The sequence below is a fragment of the Astyanax mexicanus genome, chromosome 11, assembly GCF_023375975.1.
Source record: "Astyanax mexicanus isolate ESR-SI-001 chromosome 11, AstMex3_surface, whole genome shotgun sequence".
Taxonomy (NCBI): Eukaryota; Metazoa; Chordata; class Actinopteri; order Characiformes; family Acestrorhamphidae; genus Astyanax; species Astyanax mexicanus.
Window position 1 is genome coordinate 34,248,712 of NC_064418.1, and position 23,822 is coordinate 34,272,533.

The following is a 23,822-nucleotide window of genomic DNA, read 5'->3' on the forward strand; positions in this document are numbered from 1 at the left end:
CCACATATAAATGAATGATTGAATGAATGGAAAGTAAGGAATTTTCTGTTCTGTTTGATTAATTCTGGTAGATTAATAAAAATAATAAATAAAAAAGAAATGTAGAAATGTTGATATACATAAATAAATAAATGCAGAAATATATTAATAAATAAATAATTTTTGTCATGAAAAAAGAACACTTTTTATATCAGGAATCTATTTTCATATTTCCATGCTTGAACCTTTATTTGGGGTTGTTTATTCATTTATTTATTTATACATTTGTGTATTAATACATTTCTACATTTTTGCATACCAAACAGAAATTTCCTTATTTTTTGTGCTAAGGTTTATATATATTCTATTTATTATTTCCTTATTATTTTTTTCACTCAAATTTTGCCCAATTTGGAAGGTCAATTACTTAGCCAACATGCCCATGTACCTTTTTTTGGTTGCATTACATAATTTATTGTTGATGATGGAAAAACGATGTTTAAACAACATTTACATTTACGTAACATTACCTAATAGACAGTGGTTAATGTTAAAACTGAATCAACGTTCATTTAAAGTTTTAAACATTACACATTAATGCTTTTATGTATTTTCAGGTATTTTAAACATCTATAAAAAATGTGCTGTCTGCTTAAACTGCATAAAAATGTGATGCAAATAATAACAAAACGTAATAAATTAAATAAAAGTAATCCAAATAAAGTAAACATTGGGTATTATGCAGTCCAGTAGCTAATGCTAATGCTACACTAATGAATTGTTTTGGATTAGCAGGGCTAGCACACAGCCTTCCTTCCTTCCTAAAATATTTAGGGTTGAGTGTTGTATTTTACACTGTATATTATGTTGATATGCTAAATCAAACTTAAGAAACTTTTTAAAACATTTTCTGTTCAGTAGCATTCAGTAAAATACGAATATCCTGTTTAACGTCCTTATCACCAGCAGATGGCGACATAATACAATACTTCTCACACTGTTTAAACTTTGTTGTCAGGAAGAAAAAATATCTGAAGTCTTTCTAAAGCCTTTAGCCAGTGATAACATTTGCCATACAGTTTAAGAGAAATTGAGAAAGTTATGTTTTGTAGTAAAGAGTAGTGTACCAATATTACAACTACAGGTTTCTGAAATATACAATTTATTCCGCGGAGAACCACTAAGAGATTAAACCTGAGGTGATGCTTGGTTCTACTGGCACAGCACATGCATCACCATCTATTTTACATGACTTAATCACTGAAACATTTTGTTCTTTACAATGTAAATAACCTTAAAATGTCAAATACACATTTTCATGTTTTGTTATGTTGCCCCCATTTTCTCCCAATTTAGCTAGGACAATTGTGCCGCCTATTTAGGTGCTAGCAAGCTGTATATCCCTTAGCATGAGTGATGCTACAACACAAGGAGGGTGAAGACTAGCACATGCCTCCTCTAACACATGGCAAGCTGCATGACCGGGATTCAAACAAGTAATCTTCCGATCAAGTAATCATACTGGCAACGCATTAGACCAATAGACCACTCAGCACCCCCAATTTTTTTCATGTTAAAAAAGCTAAACAACCCCACTGAGTTCAGGGATCAAAATAAATGGAATCCTCAGAATGTCTTCATGGCTTTATCTTGTGATGATGGAAAAAAGGGAATGTGATGCTGATTTTCAGTAGTCTTTTTATTTATGTGTTCATTTTTACAATTTTTCAAAAGTAATCTCCTAAAGCAAATGTGCTATATACACTATATATATTTATATTAATTCATTAAATAACTGACACATTCAAATAATCTGTATATTGTTGCAGTGTATAAAATATAGGGTGGCAAACCTTAAAAATGCGTAAAAAATAAAATAAATTAAAATAACCTGTGAAACACACTCGGTTAAAAAGTGACAGTCTTGTACAAGTTCGGAGAATATGTGCAAACATTTGCAGTATTTTTAATATGTAAGTTCACATCTATTTTCTGCCTGTTAGCCCACAGATTCTGCCATTATTAGTGGGCAATTTCTGATGCTTTATGGTAAATGTGGTACTGCTTTCACAGGACAGGAAGGAGCATGAAGAGCTATACCTCTATGGGGTTTGACAAAGATATGTTTTTTTACACAGCACTTGATCCAGCAAGTAATAGCATACAACAACTACTTTCAGATGTCTGGTATGTTATGAAATGGCATATCATTTCATACATACAGTTTCCTTTTAACAAGGATAGCTGGTCCTTTTGTACTCTCAACAGATGAAAATAAAAACAGGTTCAGCGCTGCATCTTTCTTTGTCCCTCAGGTCCTTCACTTTGGATTGATTTTGTTGGGGCAGGATGCTACATGAACAAAGCCTCCCATGTAACTAGAAAGCTTATTTCTTATGCGTTATATAGTGTATGCCACTTTACACGCTGAGTAATACTCAGCTATGTACCATGCTTTAGTGCATTAAACAATGTGTTGTTAAAACTCAATATATAAAGTCTTTTAGCATATCAATACCCAAACAAACAGATAACACAAGAAATATATGAGCTTGGATGCTTATTGCTGCCACAATTTGAAATGGAAGCTTCTAATGTGTAAATGTACCATATTCCACTGGACATTGCTGCTCTGACCAGAGGTATGGTTTGGAAAACAAAATGATTTTGCTGCTCACAAGCTACACATAAGTTATTATCCAGCCTTATTAAAGCCTGTCTAGGCTGTAATCAATTTATACTAAATGCTAAAAGGATGTGTACATGTGCATATACATATTCAGAGCTACATCATGGAACTGAACTGTATGGTACCAAAACTTTGGTAATTAAAATAGTCCTAGGCCTTCCCTAGTTTGGTTCTAGCTAGCATGATCATGTGCAAAACAAAAGTGACCTTTTAAAGTAAAGTAAAAAATAAATAAATGAACATTATTGAAACATGCCAGAATCACACCTGCTTTCCAGTATGTTGCAGTTAGCATGCAACAGCTAATGCTTTCCGACATGCACTTTCCTATGGATAAAGACTCACCACATGCTGCTTGACCTGTAATATGGTAGGTTACATGTGTGAGACAAGACTGCCAATAGCAGACCTAAAAATGCTGATGTTCTCAAATGCCTTTTTCCTGATGTTTCCTGAAGGGATCTGTATCCAGGATCATTAGAAGGCTATATAACTTGGGGTTTCTGTAGCTGTTCATTATCTGATAATATTTCTACAGCACTCTACAGAATCGTGTAATGCTACAGTGGCAGTCAGGGGCGTGGTTTAGCTTAGGCTGCAACAGGATGGAGAGATTATAGAGAGGACCATAATTAATACTAAAAGTTACCATACTGAATAGTATGTTAACAAAAGCACATCATATGTAGAAGTGGTGTCATCAATATGTGATATTATGTGTTGTATAGTAGTATGCAGTTTTGGATGCAGCCATAGTTCATATTTGTTTCTTTTTTTTATTCTACTCTGCAGGGATACAAATGTTGGAAGATGAATTCAGAAGATGCTGAGACAGAAAAGATGCCGCAAAGTTGATTTTGTTAAGTTTATAAGTTTATACTAATTGCTGGTTACCCTGCTATGCTTAAAAACAAAGGTTATATAAACAGTTCTTTGAGCGATGCCATAGAAGAACCACTCTTGGTTCCCTAAAAAAACGCTTTTCGACCAAAAAAAAACAGCCTGAACTGGTTCTTTTCAGGATTTAAGAACCGAGGATATGTCACAGAATATGCCATCAACAAAGGGAACAACAGCTCTTGCTTTGCGATGAAAAACTACTTTTAGGTTCCAGCTGGGAACCAAACTTTTCAGGTTCCAGAAGTTTTTTTTTTTTGTGGACGAGTGCTGAGTGGTGTTATTAAATAATAGTAACATTTTGGGAGGAGGAATATACCTGAAGCCTAACCCTTTTAGTCTAACATGCATAAATATGATCTATTCTTTTATTATTTTAAAGGACCTATTCACACACACATAGGGCAATTATCATAAATAAATGGAAACTCACACCTTAAATTGATGTGATGATTACTAGGGGACATTGGCATTTGTCAGTAATGTATACACGAAATCGGGTAATCAGATAACAGGAAACACTACATTAGTCAAGCAACACTACATTAGTCACGCAAAAAAAGCCCTTTTTTTGCTTTGCAACCAGCCAATAAACTCAGAATAAGCCGAAAAAATTCAAATTGCAATATGAACATAAATCAGCTAGAAGATCAATTAAATCCAGTTTTAGCATTGGCCTGAAAGTGTTTTACACCATTTTACGGGTGCTGCTCGCTTATTTCTGGTAAAACAGTCTGTTTTCAGGCATGCGCATACTAAAAACCCAAAGAGAGCAAGGCCAATTGTGCTTCTTCAGGTCTCCAGTAGCCGATGGCAAGCCTCATGACCGGGATTCAAACCAACGATTCCTGATCATAGTGGCAGCGCTTTAGACCACTGGACCACTCAGATAACTCTCATCTAAGAATAGGAGTATGCTGACTACCTGAATAATCAAAAAACTGCAGTGATTACACCCATTAAAAACAACATGGAGGAGAACTCAGAAACAGTTAACTGTGAACCATAAGTGATTCTTTTATGGGATCGCTCAAAGAACCCTTTGTTACACCTTTATTTGAAGATTTGTAGAGTGTGTTTGGGGCTCAAGAGAGAAGAAATCTGTCTATCTACAATGGAGAAAAATTAGAATTAGAAAAGGGCGTATGCCATTCCCACAACCCTTGACTCGTATTGCAACCCATGCAAAACCATAGCCCACCTGATACAGCTATTTAAGAATCTGAGGAATCTAAGAAAAAGTATCCTGATGCTACAGAATTCCATTAAACAGGTTCTACAAGCCTGGAAGAACGCAGCAGTACAATTTTGATTGGGGAAATGAAGCATGGTATAAGAGGAGAGGTGAACCCACCAAACACCACGCATTATATAATGCAGTCACAATGCAGACCCTGAGTCCTTGAGAGGATTGATTCATCCACTGCCAGCAGGCCAGCAAGGATCAGAAGCTAGAGAAGAGGTCAGTGATAACACAGAGGAAGTTATAAAACCCTCAGATAAACCTAATAGAGTGTTCAGCTGCACCAAACAACCTTTTTTTAAAGTTTCAGCTTCATGCTTACAGACTTCAAGACTGTCATCCTGTCCTCAATTTTAAGCATTGTTCTCCATGTGATTTGAAATATGATCCACCTCCTGATGCTCTGAAGCTCATGGGCCTGAAAGTGGCAGTCCATCCCGCCACAGAACATAGAAATGTGTGAAATCTCAGTCATGGATGAGTCTCAGTGCTACATCTTGGCAGTCCAGGATCAGACTGAGGCCTGTGGAGGCCCACAGCCGCATTACTGCCGACCGGCGTCTCGGGAGGGGAGGAGAAGTGAATTGGAAGAAGCGATTTAGAGTATTGGTGTCTGTAAAGAACAGTCTGGAGTGATGTAGGTCCGTGGAGACTGTGCGTCTCTTGGTTTTGCTCGAGGAGAGAGTCTATATGAGTTGGGTCCAACACTGAATCTTTGGACACAGGATGAGCAAGGGCTGATAGTGAATCTTTGGATTTGGGGTAAGCCTTCGCCAAGCTAAACAACTCCACATTCTGAGAAAGAAAAAAAAAAAAAACATGTATTAATTCACAGAGTATACTGTGTATGAAGTTTTAAAGGAGAACAGATTAAAATATGAGATTTTTAACATTTAAATCTGTCAATAAACAACAGAAACAAATATGTGACCATGTTAATGCCTTTGTATGAAAAGATTGTTCTAGCCTCTTCTTCCTTTCACTGAAGCTCATGATCAGATGACTGGTGGATTTACTACTTCAAATCTGCTCATCTGAGGCTTTTGAACGTGTGGAGTTAATGCCAGCTCAAGTACAGACTTTCAGGCATTTTTACTCCAGCATTTGATCTCAGTATTTTGGACACCACTGTTGCCATCTGTTCACCAACAGTGAAATTAACATATCATCACTGTCAAGCTAAAAACATGCATCTCCAAACCTGATCAAAACTGATTTACAGGAGAAAGAAAACAATTTTAATGGAAGTCAACATTTAAAATAAGTACTTTTGAAGCATTCCCATTGGCCCATTCACTATTAAACTTTGCTACAATGTACAGAATAGGATTCTCTATAAGCCTGCATGCAAAATGTTATGGTAAAGAAACTAGTACTGTGGCTCATGATTTGTACCATTTTGTCCTATAGAAGCTAAAGAACACTGCACTGATCAGTATATAGTATATATATACGTCACTGGCGATTTTTAGTTTACTACATAATTTAAATAGACCAATATAAACTCTTTTTAAATTGACTTCCATTGAAAGTTCAGAAGGTTTTTTTCTCTCTCCTGTAAAGTTGCTGTTTTGGAGATACTTGTTTTTCAGTGGACAGCAACAATATTCTCTATATTGAGTCTCTTGAATGTTTTGCTGGTAGACATGTGATACTGTGAGCTGAGGAATGTTGAATGCACACAAAATTTCAGAAATAGAGAGTCGCATCCATTTGGCACCCATTATCAATGCTTACTCAACCTCTGATAAGTCATGTTGCCCTACCATGAGAATGCTAGTCAGTGTTTAACATCGCTCACAAGATAACATCTCACAACTTATACAGATGTGGGCGATCCCAACTGCTCTTTATCAGTTTACTACTTTAACAATTTTAATATCAATTTACTGTATGTCAATGCATGTCAAAAAGTGAAACACTGCAAAAGTGGAACCACATGAAAAAACATGCATATAACTGTAAAAATAATCAGCCATTATTTTTTGTATTCTTTCCTGTTATAGACTGTGCACACCCCACAGTTAAGATGCGAATAATGATTTAATAATGAGTAAACTTTATATTAGAATTTCTCTCAGCATGGGTTCAGCATTTCTCAGGTATCTAAAAAGATTGCAGGGTATTGAGAATGTGGTGTACTTGTTTCTGTTATATTTTCAGCAATATGTGTCATTGTTTTTAAGCTCTCCATGTAACACTACTTGGCAGCTGAGCAAGACATTTCAGCAGCTGAGTCAGGGATATAACGGAGTAATGAGGGATATCAGGAAGCTGAAAACAGGAGTCAGCAACTTGCTGAGCACTATAAATACAGCATATTTTAACAATGGTCAACTTCGCAAGCTGTGTGTACAGAAATACACAGAATACAGAAGCTGAATTATTCTTTATTTTTATTTTACTTTAAATATGTGGACATTTTAAACCATTAAAAACCAAATAAACCCTTCTAGCTGCATTGTAGACATTTCTTTATCAGTATTAGAACAATACAGGAATAAAGCATTGCCACCTGGTGCTACTTAAAAGCATGACTCTGCCTTTTAGCGTTGGACTGGCCTGTCGATTCTTTGAGGTGTATGATTTGTGGTTGGTGCGTAAGCTGGGGTACCTGTGGGGCCGGGTTGAGGGTTTGGCTGGTGCTAATTGCAGCTACAGGCTGTACTCGGATGGCAGGTCTTCTGTACTCCAGGCTGGCTGTGACTGCGCTGTATGCCGGAGGGCCTATGGAGGACTGTTTCTGTAGTAACTGCAGGATTGCCTGAATGTCTGATGTCATCTGAGACTCCAGCCTGAAAACAACACACACCACAGTGTGAGACGGCCGAGCTGTGAGATTATCGATCTGAACTACACAACTTGTGCAATTACGTGGGTACAAACAGTACTGTGATACAGGAACCGGAGATATTCTGTTCTAAAGCTAGCATTTTTTGTTATAAAATGAAATAAAGAATAGAATAACTACAAATAACATTACCACAAGTCATAGTGATTTTTTTACATTATATAAAAATATGTAAAAAAAAAAAAAAAATTTGAGAGGGTTTTGTTTTCAACAATATATATCAATATATATAAAAAATATATATCTTAACTATCATGTATTTCCAAAATAGCACCTTTACGTAAGAAAAACCTTTATATGTGACCTTCAATGTGAAATATTTTATTACAAGTCATTTAGGAGCATTTCTATTGGTTGATTCAGCATTTAAAAAGTTGTTGGTTCACTGGTTGTCCTTCACTGCAGCACTGTTGACTACAAAATACTAGGGGTGTCACGATTCTCTAAATCCTGGATTCGATTTTATAGAAGAGAGGCCTATGCCAGTTTTAGATTAGTATATGCTCAGTCATTGGTTTGATTCATCAAATTTACAATATCTTATTTCAAAAGGTGGGCTTGATATAAGTGATACAAATGATCTGTAATACACCACATTAGGCAACATTTGGTCAAATTGAAATAATTTAATTAAGATATATATGTAATGCCATCTAGTGGCTTTTTTTGGTAGCAGCAGTGTGCTCTATTAAAACAGCAATGTGCAAAATAAAATAAATGATCAAAATATACAAGAACAGTCATGTACAACATAATAGAACAACTAGAGCCTTAACAAACTGAACTCTATCCTACTATAACAGTTAAACATGAAAAATAAGACTCGGTCCCTGAGAATGACAAGTTGTTTTTTAACAAAGATATATTATATTATTAACTTTATCTGAGAGAAAGATGCTCCTTAAGGTCCCAAAACTATTAACATATTTGAGGCTAGACAAAACAACTGTTATTTTTATATTTTCAAGTTTTTCTTTAAGAAGATGAGAATGTCCACATTCTCTGGAGAAAGGGCTGCTCTTTCAGCAGTCACAACGTCCGCGGCGTTGGCTACAGTGTGCTGCTCCATTTGCGTAGCGCGGTGCGCCATTTGCGTAGCGTCCTGCGCCATTTGCGTAACGCGGTGCGCCATTTGCGTAGCGCGTTGCGCCATTTGCGTAGCGTCCTGCGCCATTTGCGTAGCGTCCTGCGTAATTTGCGTAGCGCGCTGCGCCATTTGCGTAGCGCGCTGCGCCATTTGCGTAGCGTCCTGCGTAATTTGCGTAGCGTCCTGCGCCATTTGCGTAGCGTCCTGCGCAATTTGCGTAGCGTCCTGCGCCATTTGCGTAGCGTCCTGCGCCATTTGCGTAGCGTCCTGCGCGTGCTTGCGCATCTTTTTGAATTCGAAGCTCGAGACTATGACATAATTTCGATAAAATATCCAAATCGTGACACCCCTACTAAATATCTGCAACAATTTATCTCACCATCACAGTTTCTATGATTTCAAAGTGACTCTAAATTCTTATGCTTGCCCATTTAAAAGCTTTTCACACTTAAAGAACTGACTGTTCACCTGCTGACTAATCTATTGACCCCTTGACAAATGTCACTGTAGACAAAGATTATTTAGTGATTTTAATGTTATGGCTGATCAATGTACATTAGAGTTTAGATTAGGTAGGTAAGTAAGTAAGTAGGTAAAATTTATTTATATAGCATTAATCCCATTCAGTTGTCACAAAGTGCTTTACAAAGGATCAAAAACAAACATTTAACATAAAAAAACATTTTTAAAAACCCTTAAATAGTACACCTAAATAGAGTAACCAAACGGCTGTTTAAACAAATAAGTCTTCAATTGTTTTTTAAAAGACACCACTGACTCAGCAACTCTCAAAGAATATGGTAGAATATTCCAGAGTTTGGGAGCAACGACCTCGATGCTCGATCACCCCGAGTCTTTAAACAGGAGCGCGGAACAGACAACAAGTTCAAATTATTGGACCTAAGGGATCCTGGTGAAACGCGCGAATGCAGAAGGTCAGAAACATACATGGGCGCCTGACCTAGTAGCGCTCTGTAAGTAAGGGTAAAAATTTTATATTGTATCCATTGCTCAAGCGGAAGTCAATGCAATGATGAAAGTAATGGAGTAATATGGGAATGTTTATTAGATCTAGTAAGGATTTCGAGCAGTTACACTGAGAGATGTAAAAAGAGCATTACAGTAATCAATGTAAGATGAGATGAAACATTTTCAGGCTGTTTGAATGAACGAAATCTGTTCAGAATTATGTTAATATATGTTAGTAAATGTTTTTATAAGGCTCCGTTTTAACGCTTTCCTTATTTTTAAAAATGTCGGGTTTAAATCGGACAGAATGTTCACAGGCTTGGGCCGGGTTTGGCAGGAATTTTTGGGCCAGATCTAAGCTCTTATATACATGGATAAAACACAAGAAATATTCTGAGCTGTAAGAACTGAAAATCAACTCTAGAGGGAGCCTTTGTTCTGATGAAGTGATCACCAGTCTTTTAAACATAATTTATAAAACAATCACATGTTCCTGGAAAGCACAGCTACAGAACATGGATCTGATTCTCATTCTATAAACAACAAATGAAATTACTATATTCTAACACAATTTTGATTTTGCTCATATAGGATTATGTGTGTTTAGCGAGTATTCCTACCCACTAAAAGACTGAGACCATTTGCAGTAGACCTCAGCAAAGTAATGAAGCCTATCAATAGGACAGAAGTGCTGGCTATGGACTTCGTGTTCTAATGTACTTGAACAAAGCAGAAGATAATGAATTCACTGCAGGTTTAACTACGCCTCATTACTTACGCGTTCAGCTGTCACTATTTTCCTATGCACTAATTTATAAAATGATCCAATAAGGTAATAAATCACAACTAATAACTGTACTGCATGAAGTATCTAATTTTTTTTGCAGTTTCTGCAGTAGTATAAAACCTACACTTATATACACTATAAGGATAAAAGTACAGCTTTTACATTGTACAGATCAGTCATTGTTTCTTCTGAAATCAGAGTCATTAAAAAAAGTTTGTCTTGCTTTTGTTGAAGTAACTGTCTCTGCTGTCTAGGGCAGATTTTCTACTAGATTCTGGAACATTGTTTTGGAGATCTGATTGCATTCAGCAACAAGAGCATGCCCAACTAATCCTCAACTCTTCCCCAACTCTTGGGCAGCTCAGTGGCTCAGTGGTAGGTTCTTAGGTTTAAGTCCCTATCTGGGTGGAGTTTCTATGTTCTCTGTGTGTCTGCAAGGGTTTCCTCCAACAGTCCAAAAACATGGTGATTTGGATGAATTGGATACTCTAAAATTACCCAAAAAACAGAATACTCTAAATTGATCTGGTGTGGTTTGTGTGTAAGTTTGGGTGTGTAAACGTATGTATGACTGTGTGGATAGATTAGAACTTGTCCTGGGTAAAATGTTGCAGTGCCCTGCGGTCATTTCTGGTTGAGAGTATGCTGTGCTCTATTGGCTGCCGCTTTTCACTGGTGTAGATGAGTGCTGAGAATAAATGGTTGTGTGTAAAAACATGATTGTAAATTATCCTTGGGTTTCTAGAAAGGCGCTATACAGCTCTGGAAAAAAGAATAGACCACTTAAAATGATTAGTGTCTTTGATTTTACCAAGTTAAAAACCTCTAGAATATAATCAAGAGGAAGACTGATGATCACAAGCCATCAAACCAAGCTAATAAACTGCTTGAATTTGTGCACCAGGAGTGTCATAAAGTTATCCAAAAGCAGCGTGTAAGACTGGTGGAGGAGAACATGACAAGATGCATAAAAACTGTGAATAAAAAACAGGGTTATTCCACCAAATATTGATTTCTGTACCCTTAAAATTTATGAATATGAATTTGTTTTCTTTGCATTATTTGAGGTCTGAAAGCTCTACATGCTGTATAGTTTAATGTATATTTTTCAGCATGAACCACCTCACCAAGGCTGTCTGATCATTTTTATTTTATTTGCCCAGTTGCAAAACAAATGCGGCGGAAGAATAGGGGGAAAGGGTCAGAGAGAGAGAGAGAGAAAGTAAGAGAGAGAGAAAGAGAGAGAGATGAGGGTGTAGGTCTCTAATGGAGATCAGAGATGTGAGGCTCAGCTGGTGCAGGATTTCTGCAGCCTGATGCCTCTTTTCCCCTCTGCCAGCAATTCAGCTAAAAATACCACCTGCTGTTAGTCTGCACGGCCTGCTGCCTGCTAGTGTGTGTGTGTGTGTGTGTTGATATCGCTGAGCTCAGCCTGTTTTCTACACAGAGTCTGATTTTCACGCGTAGATGAGCGATAACCCAGAGCACTCTTCTGTTATGGCGCTTAGATGAATCTGTTGGAGAGGAAAGGTGTGAGTGTATGTTTCTGTATTAGTATGTAGCTTTTTTTTCCCTCTCATACCGGGAACGGCTAATGGAAACTAGTTTTTATCCAAAAAAGCAAAGGCAAAGAGGTTTTCACTGTGGCATCTTTGACCTTCTTGCACCAATAACACAGTAAGTAGCATATCTCATATAAAGTATGTGGTGAATTTAATTTGTAGTAATACTGGGGAAAACAATTAATGAACTGGAAAATGAATTTTCCAAAATGCATTACCCATCCTAAAGCCTTTCCTGAAAACATATTGATCACATTCCAAAACAATACATGTTTTTTTAAACTGTATACTCTTTCCATAGGAGATTAGATTGAGTTTAGTTTTTTTATTTTTTTATTCTATGTTAATAAAAACTTGCACTTATGTCTGCCTCCTCCCCTCCCTGCTGCTACCCTAAGAAACTGCTTTCTTTTGTAGCGTAGATTCTATATAATTTGTAATTAACATACAGAGAAGACCCCTTCTTGAATTATGTGAAATTACACCACAGTTAGTTCCAACCATCCAATTGATGGTGATTGGCTGAGAGGCGTTTTATGAGTGACATTATTAGCCGGTAATGTATTGTAACCGAAGCTCTCCATGTATTAATCCGCCACATACAGGTAATGTGATTGTACACCACTAGGGGGCACCACACAAATAAATGAGCCAAGCAATTCGAAAATATGCATTGTTACACACATTATCAGCCACCAATATCAGGTTAAGAGCTATTATTATTCAAATAAAAGCTTAAATGTATATATTTTCCAGTTAATATAAGATATTTTAAGCGGAATGTAAGGTGGCCAAAAATAGGGGACCTTTGTAATTGTGCAGGTCTTGCTGCTGGGGGGCACCGAAGTAAATAAAAAAAAAAAAAAAAAAAAAAATCTTTCTACAAACGAGCACTGAACTTTAATCTACACAGATTTCTCTCCTTAAAATTGTTTATTTGGATGCGTAAAGCTCTTTAGTTTATTTACAGTAAGCTTAGATTTCCAATATTTTGAATGAAATGGCGGATAATAGAGGCCACCACGCTAACCTAGCAACAAAGCAGTGCTTACAGCGCAGCTACAAACAGAGCAGCTATGGACCTATTTTAACTCATGGAGTGTTTATAACCAAACAGATTGTATTTTCTCGTCCTCTTTAATTCAAAATCTTTTAATAAACAGTGATAATGGAACTGTGGTATAATCGCACTCTCTTTTGTATATTATTGCTTAATTCTAACAGGCTCCCAGGTCCAGGTCTGTTACCTGTTCAGGTGTTCCTGCAGGTTGTCCAGTCTCTGCTCCATCTCTCCATATGTGAGCTCACTTTCCATCTCATCTTCTTCCTCCCCTCTGAGCTTGTGTGTCTGAGCTGCCTCTTCCACGGCCTCCTTCGGCTTTACACTCTCCCAGTCAGCAGTCTGCACGTCTGTGTGAGTACACACACACACACACACAAAAAACAAGATCACAGACTTAAATCATTTCACATAGAGCCAAGACCATATTTCCTAGATTTCATAAACAGAGCAGAGGCTATGAAAATCACTGAGCTCTATTACTGTTCAGTGTGTTATCCCTCATCCCCCTTTACTGCTTATTGTGCTGCTGAGGGGCTCCTATCTCTGCAGCAGCGAGGCTAACACACTGCAGGCAAGGGGTTATCTTCTACTGCCACCTGTATGCACACTAGCCAAGAGCACACTAGGCACAGTTCCATTCTTACTGCTGATCTGAGATCAGACACCGGGGTCAGACAAGAGGTGAGGTACACCATGCACCATTCAGTCTCGTCTGGTAAAAGGGCTACTTACTCGTGGCTCGAGATACTGATCTGGAAGCCTAGAAACACTCTACAGTAAGGAATAATTTAAAAAATAAAAAGTGATAAAAAGTGCATATTGATTTGTGCCACAACAAAGAAGCTTTTTAAGCTCCTATCAGTTAAAGCAAGCTTTACAAAATGAAACAGGGTGTTGTAAAAAGAATACACTGTGGTCACTGTGAGACCACAACCGGACACAAACAGAAAACACAGGCAGAGTTATTCTATTTTAGTTTTAGAGGAGTTATCTCTTCCCTCTCAGCTGAAAGGTCAGATTTGCAGGGCAGGGCGAGTTTAAGAACACATGTGACTCATCAAAATTGCAACGTGAGAGTAAATCTCGTATTTGCTATAAATATTGCGCAGTCAGGTCTGAAATGGTTCTGAAAAGAAATCTGTTCTGCTTTTGGGATTATCCATCTGTGCAGTGTCTGAACAGCTTCTGTTCTCCTTTATATCTGCTACAGATGGAGCCTATGTGGAGAGAAAGGACGGCACCCTGAGTGACCACAGGTTTTGACTCTTCATTATAACCCATACCATAAAGAATGGTATGACCAAAAATCTATGTCACAATTAACTTAAACATTTAACCATGATGTTAATTGATTAATAAACCATTATTTTGATTAATGATGGGAACACTTTTTTTTTTTTTTTTGCAATGCTAAGTTAGCTCCTTAGTGTTTTCTGCCTCTGTGTTGTAGACTGGATGAGGTGCAGTCACATGCAGTTTTTAAGTGTTTTTAGGGGACAGTACATAAATGATAAAATAATTTCGTTTTAAAAAGCATGAGCAGAATTACAACAAATTATACCACAGTTAGTTCAGACCCTGCAATATGATTGGCTGAGAGGTGTTCTATGAGTGACATTATCAGCCAGCCGGTAATGCACTGTAACCAAAGCTCTTCATGTATTACTCCGCCACATACAGTCACCCAGCAATGAGGCAGCGCTTACAAGCCAAACAGCACAGCTGCAAATAGAGCAGCAATGGAACTATTTTAACTTGTGGAGTGTTTATAACCGATCTACGGCCACAGCACAGCCGGGCCAATATTACATGTTATAGCACTCCCTCGCGTGTATTATTGCTTAAATAACTAACAAGATGACCTCGGTTAATCTGATTATGCCATATTAAATATTATTGTTGCCTAAAGTTAACGTTAAAGATTTTTTTCGTTTATCAATTAAATTGTACATTTACATTTATGGCATTTAGTTGACACTCTTATCTAGAGCGACTTACAAGGTTATTCCTTTTACAGAGGTGGGCTAATGTAGTGTTAGCAGTCTTAGGTGTCTTGCCCAAGGACTCTTATTGGTGTAGCCCAGCATAGTCAACCAGACTGGTTGTTGAACCCCATTCTCCCACATGATGTGGTTGCTCACAAGCAGGCGGTGGTGTTATCCACTGCGCCACAACAACCATATTTTTTTAATTTCATTGCCCAGTCCTAACCCAAAGGTTTACTGATGTGTCACAGATTAGCTTGCCAATGAAATGGCCATAAATGTAAATGTAAAATTTTATTGAAAAACTTTAGCCAACGTAATATTGCATAAACAGATTAACCAAGTAAAAGTAGCAGCATGAGTGCCATGTGTGTGCAGTTTCTCTAGCAGATTCAGGAGGAGCCACCTGCAATGCTTTTTTCAAAACATCTCAAGAAGCTTAACGCCTGCTGGTCGCTGAAGATTACTTGTTGGGGGCTGGGAACACACATTAAGTCAGGTGTGTCCCAATGTCCCAATTTTAGACCTGGTACTGTGCACATGGCATGCACAGGTGTTTCATTCCCAAACAAACACAGTAAATTACATATACAGTATAATCAATTGCGTGTAGTCCCAACAACTTAATGCATTTTATTTTTAGACCCAAGCTCTTAATAATATATGCATTCACTTTGAATGACTGAACGGTCATTCTTCTTATAAACGGTAAGATAGGTCACATTCAAATCCACTCTCCTTTAGCCAGAGTGCGCAGGGGAGGGCTGTGCTGGCCCCTGGACTGCTGTGTGGCATTAACTTGCTGGGCTGTAGCAGAGATGTGGGACATTATGTGCACATTGGGGGAGCTCGATGGGGACGGTAAGCCAGCAGATTTTCCTTAAGCCTGTAAAAAGAGCTATGCTGTGACCTAAGCTTCTGAAAGACCAGGTCCAGTGAGACCTCCAGTACTCTCTCGCTCTCTCTATCTCACTCTCTCTTTCTCTTTTTTCTCTCTCTACCTATCTCTCTCCCCATCCTGCTCTTTCTCGCTCTGTCTTTTTTTGTTATGCGTCTTTATCATGGATTAACGAAGAGGCTGATTTGATCGCTACTCTGACCGCTGTTTTCCTTGTACACTTTGCCAATCAGTGTTCCGGAGTTTTTTTTTTTTGCAAATGTAAAGCAGTCTTATGGAGCAGCAATCATGATAAAAGCCTGTTTTCAAGCTGAAAGGAACTGGGAACACAAGGGATCATTTTATGAAATCATTTGAGGAGTTTTGAGGTCATTTTTGAAATGTTATTATGTAACACTGGTTCGCTTCAATTTAACCCAGAAGAGCCCATAATGCTGTATGTGTAACAGACACTTTAAAAGTATGTGTAAGGTTTATCACAGCACTCTGTCCTTCACTTTAACTTACAAGGCCCCCAAGTGATTAATACTAAACAAGCAAACACCATGAATGCATCACAGGATAGTGTGTAAATTCCATAAATAAGATTGGGTTAGTGCTTGTGATTAAACTACTGTAGTTCTGACACAATTTCTAGAACAACAACCTAAAATACAAAGTTCTGAAATAGTCATGTCATTTGTGTCATGTTACATCAGGATTTTAAAGGTCTCCTTCTGCTAAAATCCACTTTTTTTGTTGTATGTGAAATTCAATAAGTCTTTTAAGTTTAAGGGTTAACTTTAACTTGCTATATCTTTAAGGCTTCTATCTCTAAAACATTTTGTCCTTTGAGTTTTAGAGCTGCAAATTTGACCCTGGGGTGAAGGCAGGTTGTGTTCTCTGCTGCAGTGCTGTTAGCTGTTAGCCAATCAGAGGCGATATATATGCATGAATGAATATTCATGAGCAAGAGACGAAATCCTGTCCTTCTTCAGAGACCACTAATCCAGTGAACTTAAGCAGGGTTATGCAGAAACACCGGCTCACGAGGCATTCATTCATACTAGAGACCACAACTAGACATTTTAAAATGAATGAAAAAACGATGGAATGAGACCTTTAACCTAAAAAAGTAAATAATATAAATTAATTTGCCCTCTGTATCACGATACAAAAGAACAAGAATGAGCTGCTCAATTAGTTTAACTGATTATATATACAGGGGTTGGACAATGAAATTAAAACACTTGGCATTAGACCATAATAATTTATTGTCCTGACAGACAGTTCTGGTTGTTGAGGAGTTGAGGAGCACATTGAATTCTGCCGTGATTTGGGCAGCCGTGGTTTTATGTTTTTTGGATACAATCCGGGTTAGCACCCAAACATCTCTTTTAGACAGCTTCTTCTTACGTCCACAGTTAATCCTGTTGGATGTGGTTGGTCCTTCATGGTGGTATGCTGACATTACCCTGGATACTGTGGCTCTTGATACATCACAAAGACTTGCTGTCTTGTTCACAGATGCACCAGCAAGATGTGCACCAACAAATTGTCCTCTTTTGAACTCTGGTATTTCACCTATAATGTTGTGTGCATTGCAATATTTTGAGCAAAACTGTGCTCTTGCACTGCAAATTGAACCTTCACACTCTGCTCTTACTGGTGCAATGAGCAATTAATGAAGATTGGCCACCAGGCTGCTCCAATTTAGCCATGAAACCTCCCACATTAAAATGACAGGTGTTTCAGTTTCATTGTTCAACCCCTGTATGTTACTTTGTAACAATATTTATAACTCTCATAAAGCTTTCATTGGTTAAAGATTCATCTTTTTCCATCTGTGCCAACAACCCACATTTACAGTATAAGGAATGGTATAAGCTAGAATTAGGTGCCATAATGACCTCGCCATGCCCTCCCTTATGTGCTGATACTGCAGGGAGGTATAAAAGGAACTATCATAAATAGAAAAAGAGGTAAATGGCTTGTACAGAACAGAGAGGACTGCTAGGGGAAAACTCGGAGGGGACGTTAGGGAAAAAAGATGGGAACATTGAGGAAACGAGAGCAACACAAGAACAAAACATTCAGCACCTACAAACACACCAATGACCTGAGTACTTCAGCACCAACTCCTTTTGTAGGGCGGCTAGAGTTCAGTGTCAATGCATCATTTCACTAATGAGTGTCCAGTTCACTCCCCTTGGGAAGGCGGCCTGACACGTTCTCCCTGGACACCTGCCCACAGGGGATTTGATCGGAGCTGTAGGGCGAAGGCTTTGGGGACAGAAGTCGGATCTTACCATCGTAACATGGCTCACTCTCCAGCTCGCCCACGGATGGGCTGCAGTCGGGGGTTGGGGTATAACCCTCTATGCAAGGGTATGCCAGACTCCTTTGCTGCTCCTCCCTGGAAGCCCTGCGGTCGTCTGAGCCTCTCTTTGAGCTGAGCCGGGACTCCCGCCGCTCCTTCCTACTCTCACCTTTACTGTCCTTGATGCTTCCCCCTGTGGGATGTGATCAACACCAGTTAAAGGAACACCCTGTGCTGCTACACAGGGACCGAGCCTCCGCTGGGAGCTTGCATAGAAAACAACAATACTACGTAACACACATGCACACACGCAGACACATCAAGACATAGACTACACATACTGTAGGCATGGTCTATTACCAACCCTGTAAATCCACTAAAATGTTTGGAAATTACAGATAATTGGATACAATATTAAATTAGTGCTAAAGAAGAGGGAAAAAAATGTGGTGTATAAATCTGCTAGAAGTTAGAAGTGGGCATTAGATTAGATTCGATTCGATTAGATTAGATCAGATTAGATTTGATGATTAGCAACAATACTTGAATGGTGACTTTTCACTAAATGGTACCCACACTAATAGACTATTCCAAATACCAAAATGGAATATAAGTAGCAGGGTGGCTCAGTAATGCCTGGTCCACACTACACAATTTTTTGGCCAGTTTTTTTAGTCGTCGACAGTTTTTCGTTGATTGCCGACAAATACTGCGCTTGGAGGGAATCTGGGATCACTCAGCGTGTCTCGCACTGTCACGTAGTGTTACCTACTGAAAGACACCCGCCGAGCAGTTACCGACTGATCTCCAACGAGTCACAGATACCTGGCAAATATTCAACACGTTTAATATCTGACTCAGTCGGTGACTAGGAGTCAAATGCTCTTGGGTGTAAACTGGATCGTGAGATCACAATTTCGTTCCACCTCATGCACCACATGTGATGCGAATGACAATAAAGTCTCCTTGAATCCTTAAGGAGCAGCAGCTTTCTACAGCCAATTGGATCACAGAAAGAGAGAACCACAGGTCCAAAACACACCAGAGCTGTTTATATGGAGAGTCTGACCACTTTCAGTCCCCCCTGTTATATCAGTACATTGCTGTTAAGCTCTAGAGGGAGGCCACGAGTGAGTCCTCTAAAAATGGGGAGAATGGAGCTAAAAACTTAAATTAAAATTTAAAATAATAATGAACTACTTGTTCTGTATATTTCTTTAATTTTAGAAACTAGAATAATGTATTTTACTAAAAAAAGAAAAAAGTTTGCCTATATATTTTAGTTTATCTACAGAAAACAGTTTTACACTGTAAAGAACTAGCATTACCGCTACTGTAAGCTGACTGGTTGGCGAGCTGATCATGGAGATACAGGTAGAGCATGTTTAAAAGGCTTATAACTGGAGTATAAAACGATACAAAATGATGTGTGCGGTACTGAAGCATTTGATATAGTTCTGTTTTGAGGACATAAGTACATATTTCAGTATTAAAAAACTGATCAGACATTAAAAAAACTCAGATTTTGCTAAGTTGCTTCACATGAACCTGTTAATGCTGGACTCACTTTAAGTGCGTAATCTCCTCTATAGAGATTCTCTGGAATGGCATCGTTAGATCTCGTATACGTTTAGTTCTGGTGTGTTCTTGTGACCAAACATGTTTCTGGAGAGCAGAATGTAGTGTAAAAGTCTCAGAAACTGAAGGACTCAGGATTACAGCACAACCAGTCGTGTAGTGTGAACAACACGACTGACGACTGAAAAAGTTTCGTAGTGTGAACCTGGCATAACAGGTTTCTCCCTTAGCACTTCCCTGGAGTCTGTGGTTCAAGTCCCTATCTGGGTTGAGCTTTAATGTTTGTTCTTCTTGTGCCGCTTGTTTTTTTTCCCCCACAATCCAAAAGCATGGCGATCAGGCTACTTTCTTTTTCCAAATTGCCCTGGTTTGTGGGAATGTGTGTGAATCTGTATGTCGTGCAGTCCTCTAGGTGAATGGTCATTTCTGGTTGAGAGTATACAGTGCGCAATTGGCTGCTGCCTTTTGCTGTGCATTGGTTCAGTGCTGGGTGTAAATGATTACGTAGAGTGTTGATTGTAAAGTGTCCTTGGGTTGTAAAAAGCCGCAATATAAGTGTAACTTTCATTTATTCACTCATTCATTCAGTGGAAAAGTGACACACTTTTATAAAATAGTTAGAAAACCTGAGTTATTCTATAGGCTTTCTGTCAGCTCAATCCAGTCTGGCCATTCTCATCAATAAAGAATTTCTGACTGCAAAAATGCTGCTCACTGGATGTTTTTTTTTCTTAATTTCTATATGTTCAGTTACTCTATAAAATGTAATCTATAAAAATCATGACACATATCAGAAATACTCAAACCAGCCTGTCTGGCAGCAACAATCACGCTGCACTTTTTTTTCCCATTCTGATGACTAATGTGTGGGCCTGTGTAGGTCTGCATGAATGTACAGTATGCACTTCACAGCTACCACATGACTGGCTGATTACATAATTAGATGAATGTATAGGTGTCAAGAGGTTCCTAATAAAGTGCTTGGGGAGTCTGTATCAAAGCTACTGTTGAATGAATGTGCAAACAGTGTCTAAATTAAATGTACTCGAGTATAAATGAAAAAATGAAAAGTAATTTTTTTAAATTATTTTATTTTTCTGATGGCATAGGGTACAGCACTGTGCAGCGCTGTGAGTGATAAGATGACACTATATTACAATATTACACTAATAAGAATGTGGCTGGATATATTTTTCACTATGATCAGGAGATCGCTGGTTCGAATCCTGTTCATGTAGCTTGCCATCAGCTGCCAGAGCCCTGAGAAAGCACAATTGGCTTTGCTCTTTCTGGGCAGATAGATGGCATTCTCTCCCCATTTTATTCTAAAGGGTGATGTCGCTCAGAACAAGGCGTCTGTGAGCTGATGTATTGGAACTGAGTCGCTGCACTATCCTCCGAGCGAGCTGTGATGCTACTCAGCAATTCTGCATAAGAAGCAGTTTGAAAAGAGGCAGTGGCTGAATTCACATGTATCGGAGGAGGTATGTGCTAGTCTTCACCCTCCTGGTGTTGGGGTATTACTCTCTAGTAATAGGGGGAGTCCTAATGAGTGGGTTGGGTATTTGGCATTGTAAATTGGGGAGAAAATGGGATAAAAATTTGAAATAAAACTGATTAAAAACGCTACCTAGTAGATTAAAATGTGCAGCAAATGGAAAAATGGTAAATTGGGTCATTGTAATTTTGAAGGTCTAACTGAAAATATAAGGATATATAAATATTTATATTTATAAATATTATAAAGCTTATGTACAGATGTATTGTCATAAAATATAATATACTACAGCACTATATGCTGCTGTTACTACATATACACACACCATGACTACTTAGAAGACAATAATAAAGTTTAATAATAAAGTGTACCACAATGTAAACTCATAAGCATAATAAGCTCTATAAAAGTGTTATCACATTACCTTTAGATGGTTTCCGCTTAAAGGAAATCTTCCTCTTGCCCTTATTCTCTTCTTCATCTGAGTCGCTGTCTTGTGAATAAGTTGCCTGTGTTGCGACAAGAATTAGCATATAAATGTCATTCTCTAGTGGTTTTCTCATTTAAGTCTAAGCACAGCTCTCCACTGGTGCAGGTGAGACTTGCCTTAGAGTTCTCATCTCTCAGGTTAAAGGTGAGCTCCAGGTTGGTGAGGAAGTGGTCAGAGAACTCTGGGTACATGTCCAGCACCTCCAGCAGGTCCTCTCGGTTGATAGTGTGCAGATCACAGTAGCACAGAGCTCGCACATCTGCATTTGATTTCCCCGGCTTAGCGTACAGGTGGATCATCTCCCCAAAGATGTCATTCTTTCCTGATGGGAGATAAGAAATGTTCGGTTATCTTGACATGCCAAATGTCACTGTCATCATGTCTCACGGAAGCGAAACTCTTTTACATGAGAATGATGAGTAATGGCGATTGATTAGTATCAGTATTAACTTGTATTGGCATACTTCCATAAATCTGGCAGCTATGGCAATTTTATTCTGATAAAATAGCAAACTGAGAAGTGTTAAATGAGCAGCAAGCCTCTATTTTATACTCAGTAATGGCAACAAGACTGTTACTTTTTCAGTAACGAGTAATCTAACTAATTATTCTGGCTGTCCCTATAACGGCGTTACCATTTCTGACACCCCGTTACTGCACATTACTTTAGCCGCTCAATTAACTTTTTTTTTTTAACTTCAAGCATACAGACAAAGGCGCAAATGGCCCAGGGTTACGGGGGCGAGTAATATAAAAGTAACGCAATATTTACTGGTAACTAATTACTTTTTCAAAGTAACGTGCCCAACACTGTTTATACTACATCACAGCACTGTAGATATTTAGGTTAGGTCAATGTGAATCTAGTAATGTCAAAAGTTCTCATAGGAAATGAAAAGTGCCGTCTATCTGGCAACCACTGTCAGAACTCGCTGCTACTCTAATAACTAGAGTTCACCTGAAAATAATTTTCTCATAAGAACGCTGGCCAATATACATCCTCACCCACAAGATAACATCTCATCACTCAAAAAAAAACATTTCATGATCAATTTACATACTGATATCCCATAACTTTTGGCATGTTAAGTTGTACATGATTACTCACAATACATAATTTACAAAATGACAATAAATACAGTAAATGAACCCTACTAGGTCACCCCATAGATTACATGCCTTGTATGGCTGTAACCGTATTTTACACACTATAAGGCGCACTTATAATCCTTTTATTTTCCCAAAAAATGCCTTTTAAACAGATGCACCTTATGTATGAACTCTACCAGTCAGGTTGTAAGGAGCAATAAAGCCACTCCGCTGAAGTACAGAGTTATAAAGGAGTTTCAGTGAAGTTTTTTCCAGCACCGAGGTTGGAGCATTTTTAGCATTAGCCACTAAACGCAGCGCTAGTTTTCTTCCGCCGTTCAGAGCTGAGTATATCTGACTGTAGTCTGCTTGCTTACGGTGATAAAACATGCTACGTGCCACGCTAATAGCGCCCTGGCTTACCGGAAAACTCTGGGTTTCTCATTGTGGCACTGTTGCGCCGCATTTAATAGCACTAAGCACTGCTAACCGTGGCTAGTACTGCTGCTGCTAACCACACTAAAATACTAAAAATCTCAGCTTACTGTTAATAATAAGTGCTTTACTCACCCAAATAAACCTTTTTTTAGGAGCAGAATCTGTGTAGATTAATATAAAATGCTCTTTTGACTTTGAAAGAAAATGTTTTTAAAGAAATACAGTTTTGTTTACTTGTTTACGCCCCCAGTGGAGAGACCTGCTGCTTATATATGAAAATAGATTAGAAAATAGACATTCATTGACAGTGTGCCTTATAATGTGTGTAAATATGGTAAATATATTTGTACTGAACCATCAGAGTACTGGGTTTATGGTTCAGTGCACACTGTCACTAGGAGAATACACAGTACACATTAT

General features: G+C 38.3%; 1 protein-coding gene across 1 annotated transcript in view; it reads right to left on the reverse strand.

Annotated features, from left to right (window-relative positions):
- Positions 1-3,184: 3,184 nt before the first annotated feature.
- The window catches only part of LOC103027310 (potassium voltage-gated channel subfamily H member 7), a 105,838-nt gene continuing 85,200 nt past the window's right edge, over positions 3,185-23,822 (reverse strand). Inside the window, exons 10-15 of the mRNA XM_049484983.1 lie at positions 21,992-22,197; positions 21,810-21,894; positions 18,299-18,502; positions 13,312-13,474; positions 7,423-7,603; positions 3,185-5,603 (exon numbers count right to left, since the gene is read on the reverse strand). Coding sequence (XP_049340940.1) covers positions 5,280-5,603; positions 7,423-7,603; positions 13,312-13,474; positions 18,299-18,502; positions 21,810-21,894; positions 21,992-22,197 — 1,163 coding nt within the window. The 3' untranslated portion in view covers positions 3,185-5,279. The remainder of the gene's footprint in view (positions 5,604-7,422; positions 7,604-13,311; positions 13,475-18,298; positions 18,503-21,809; positions 21,895-21,991; positions 22,198-23,822) is intronic.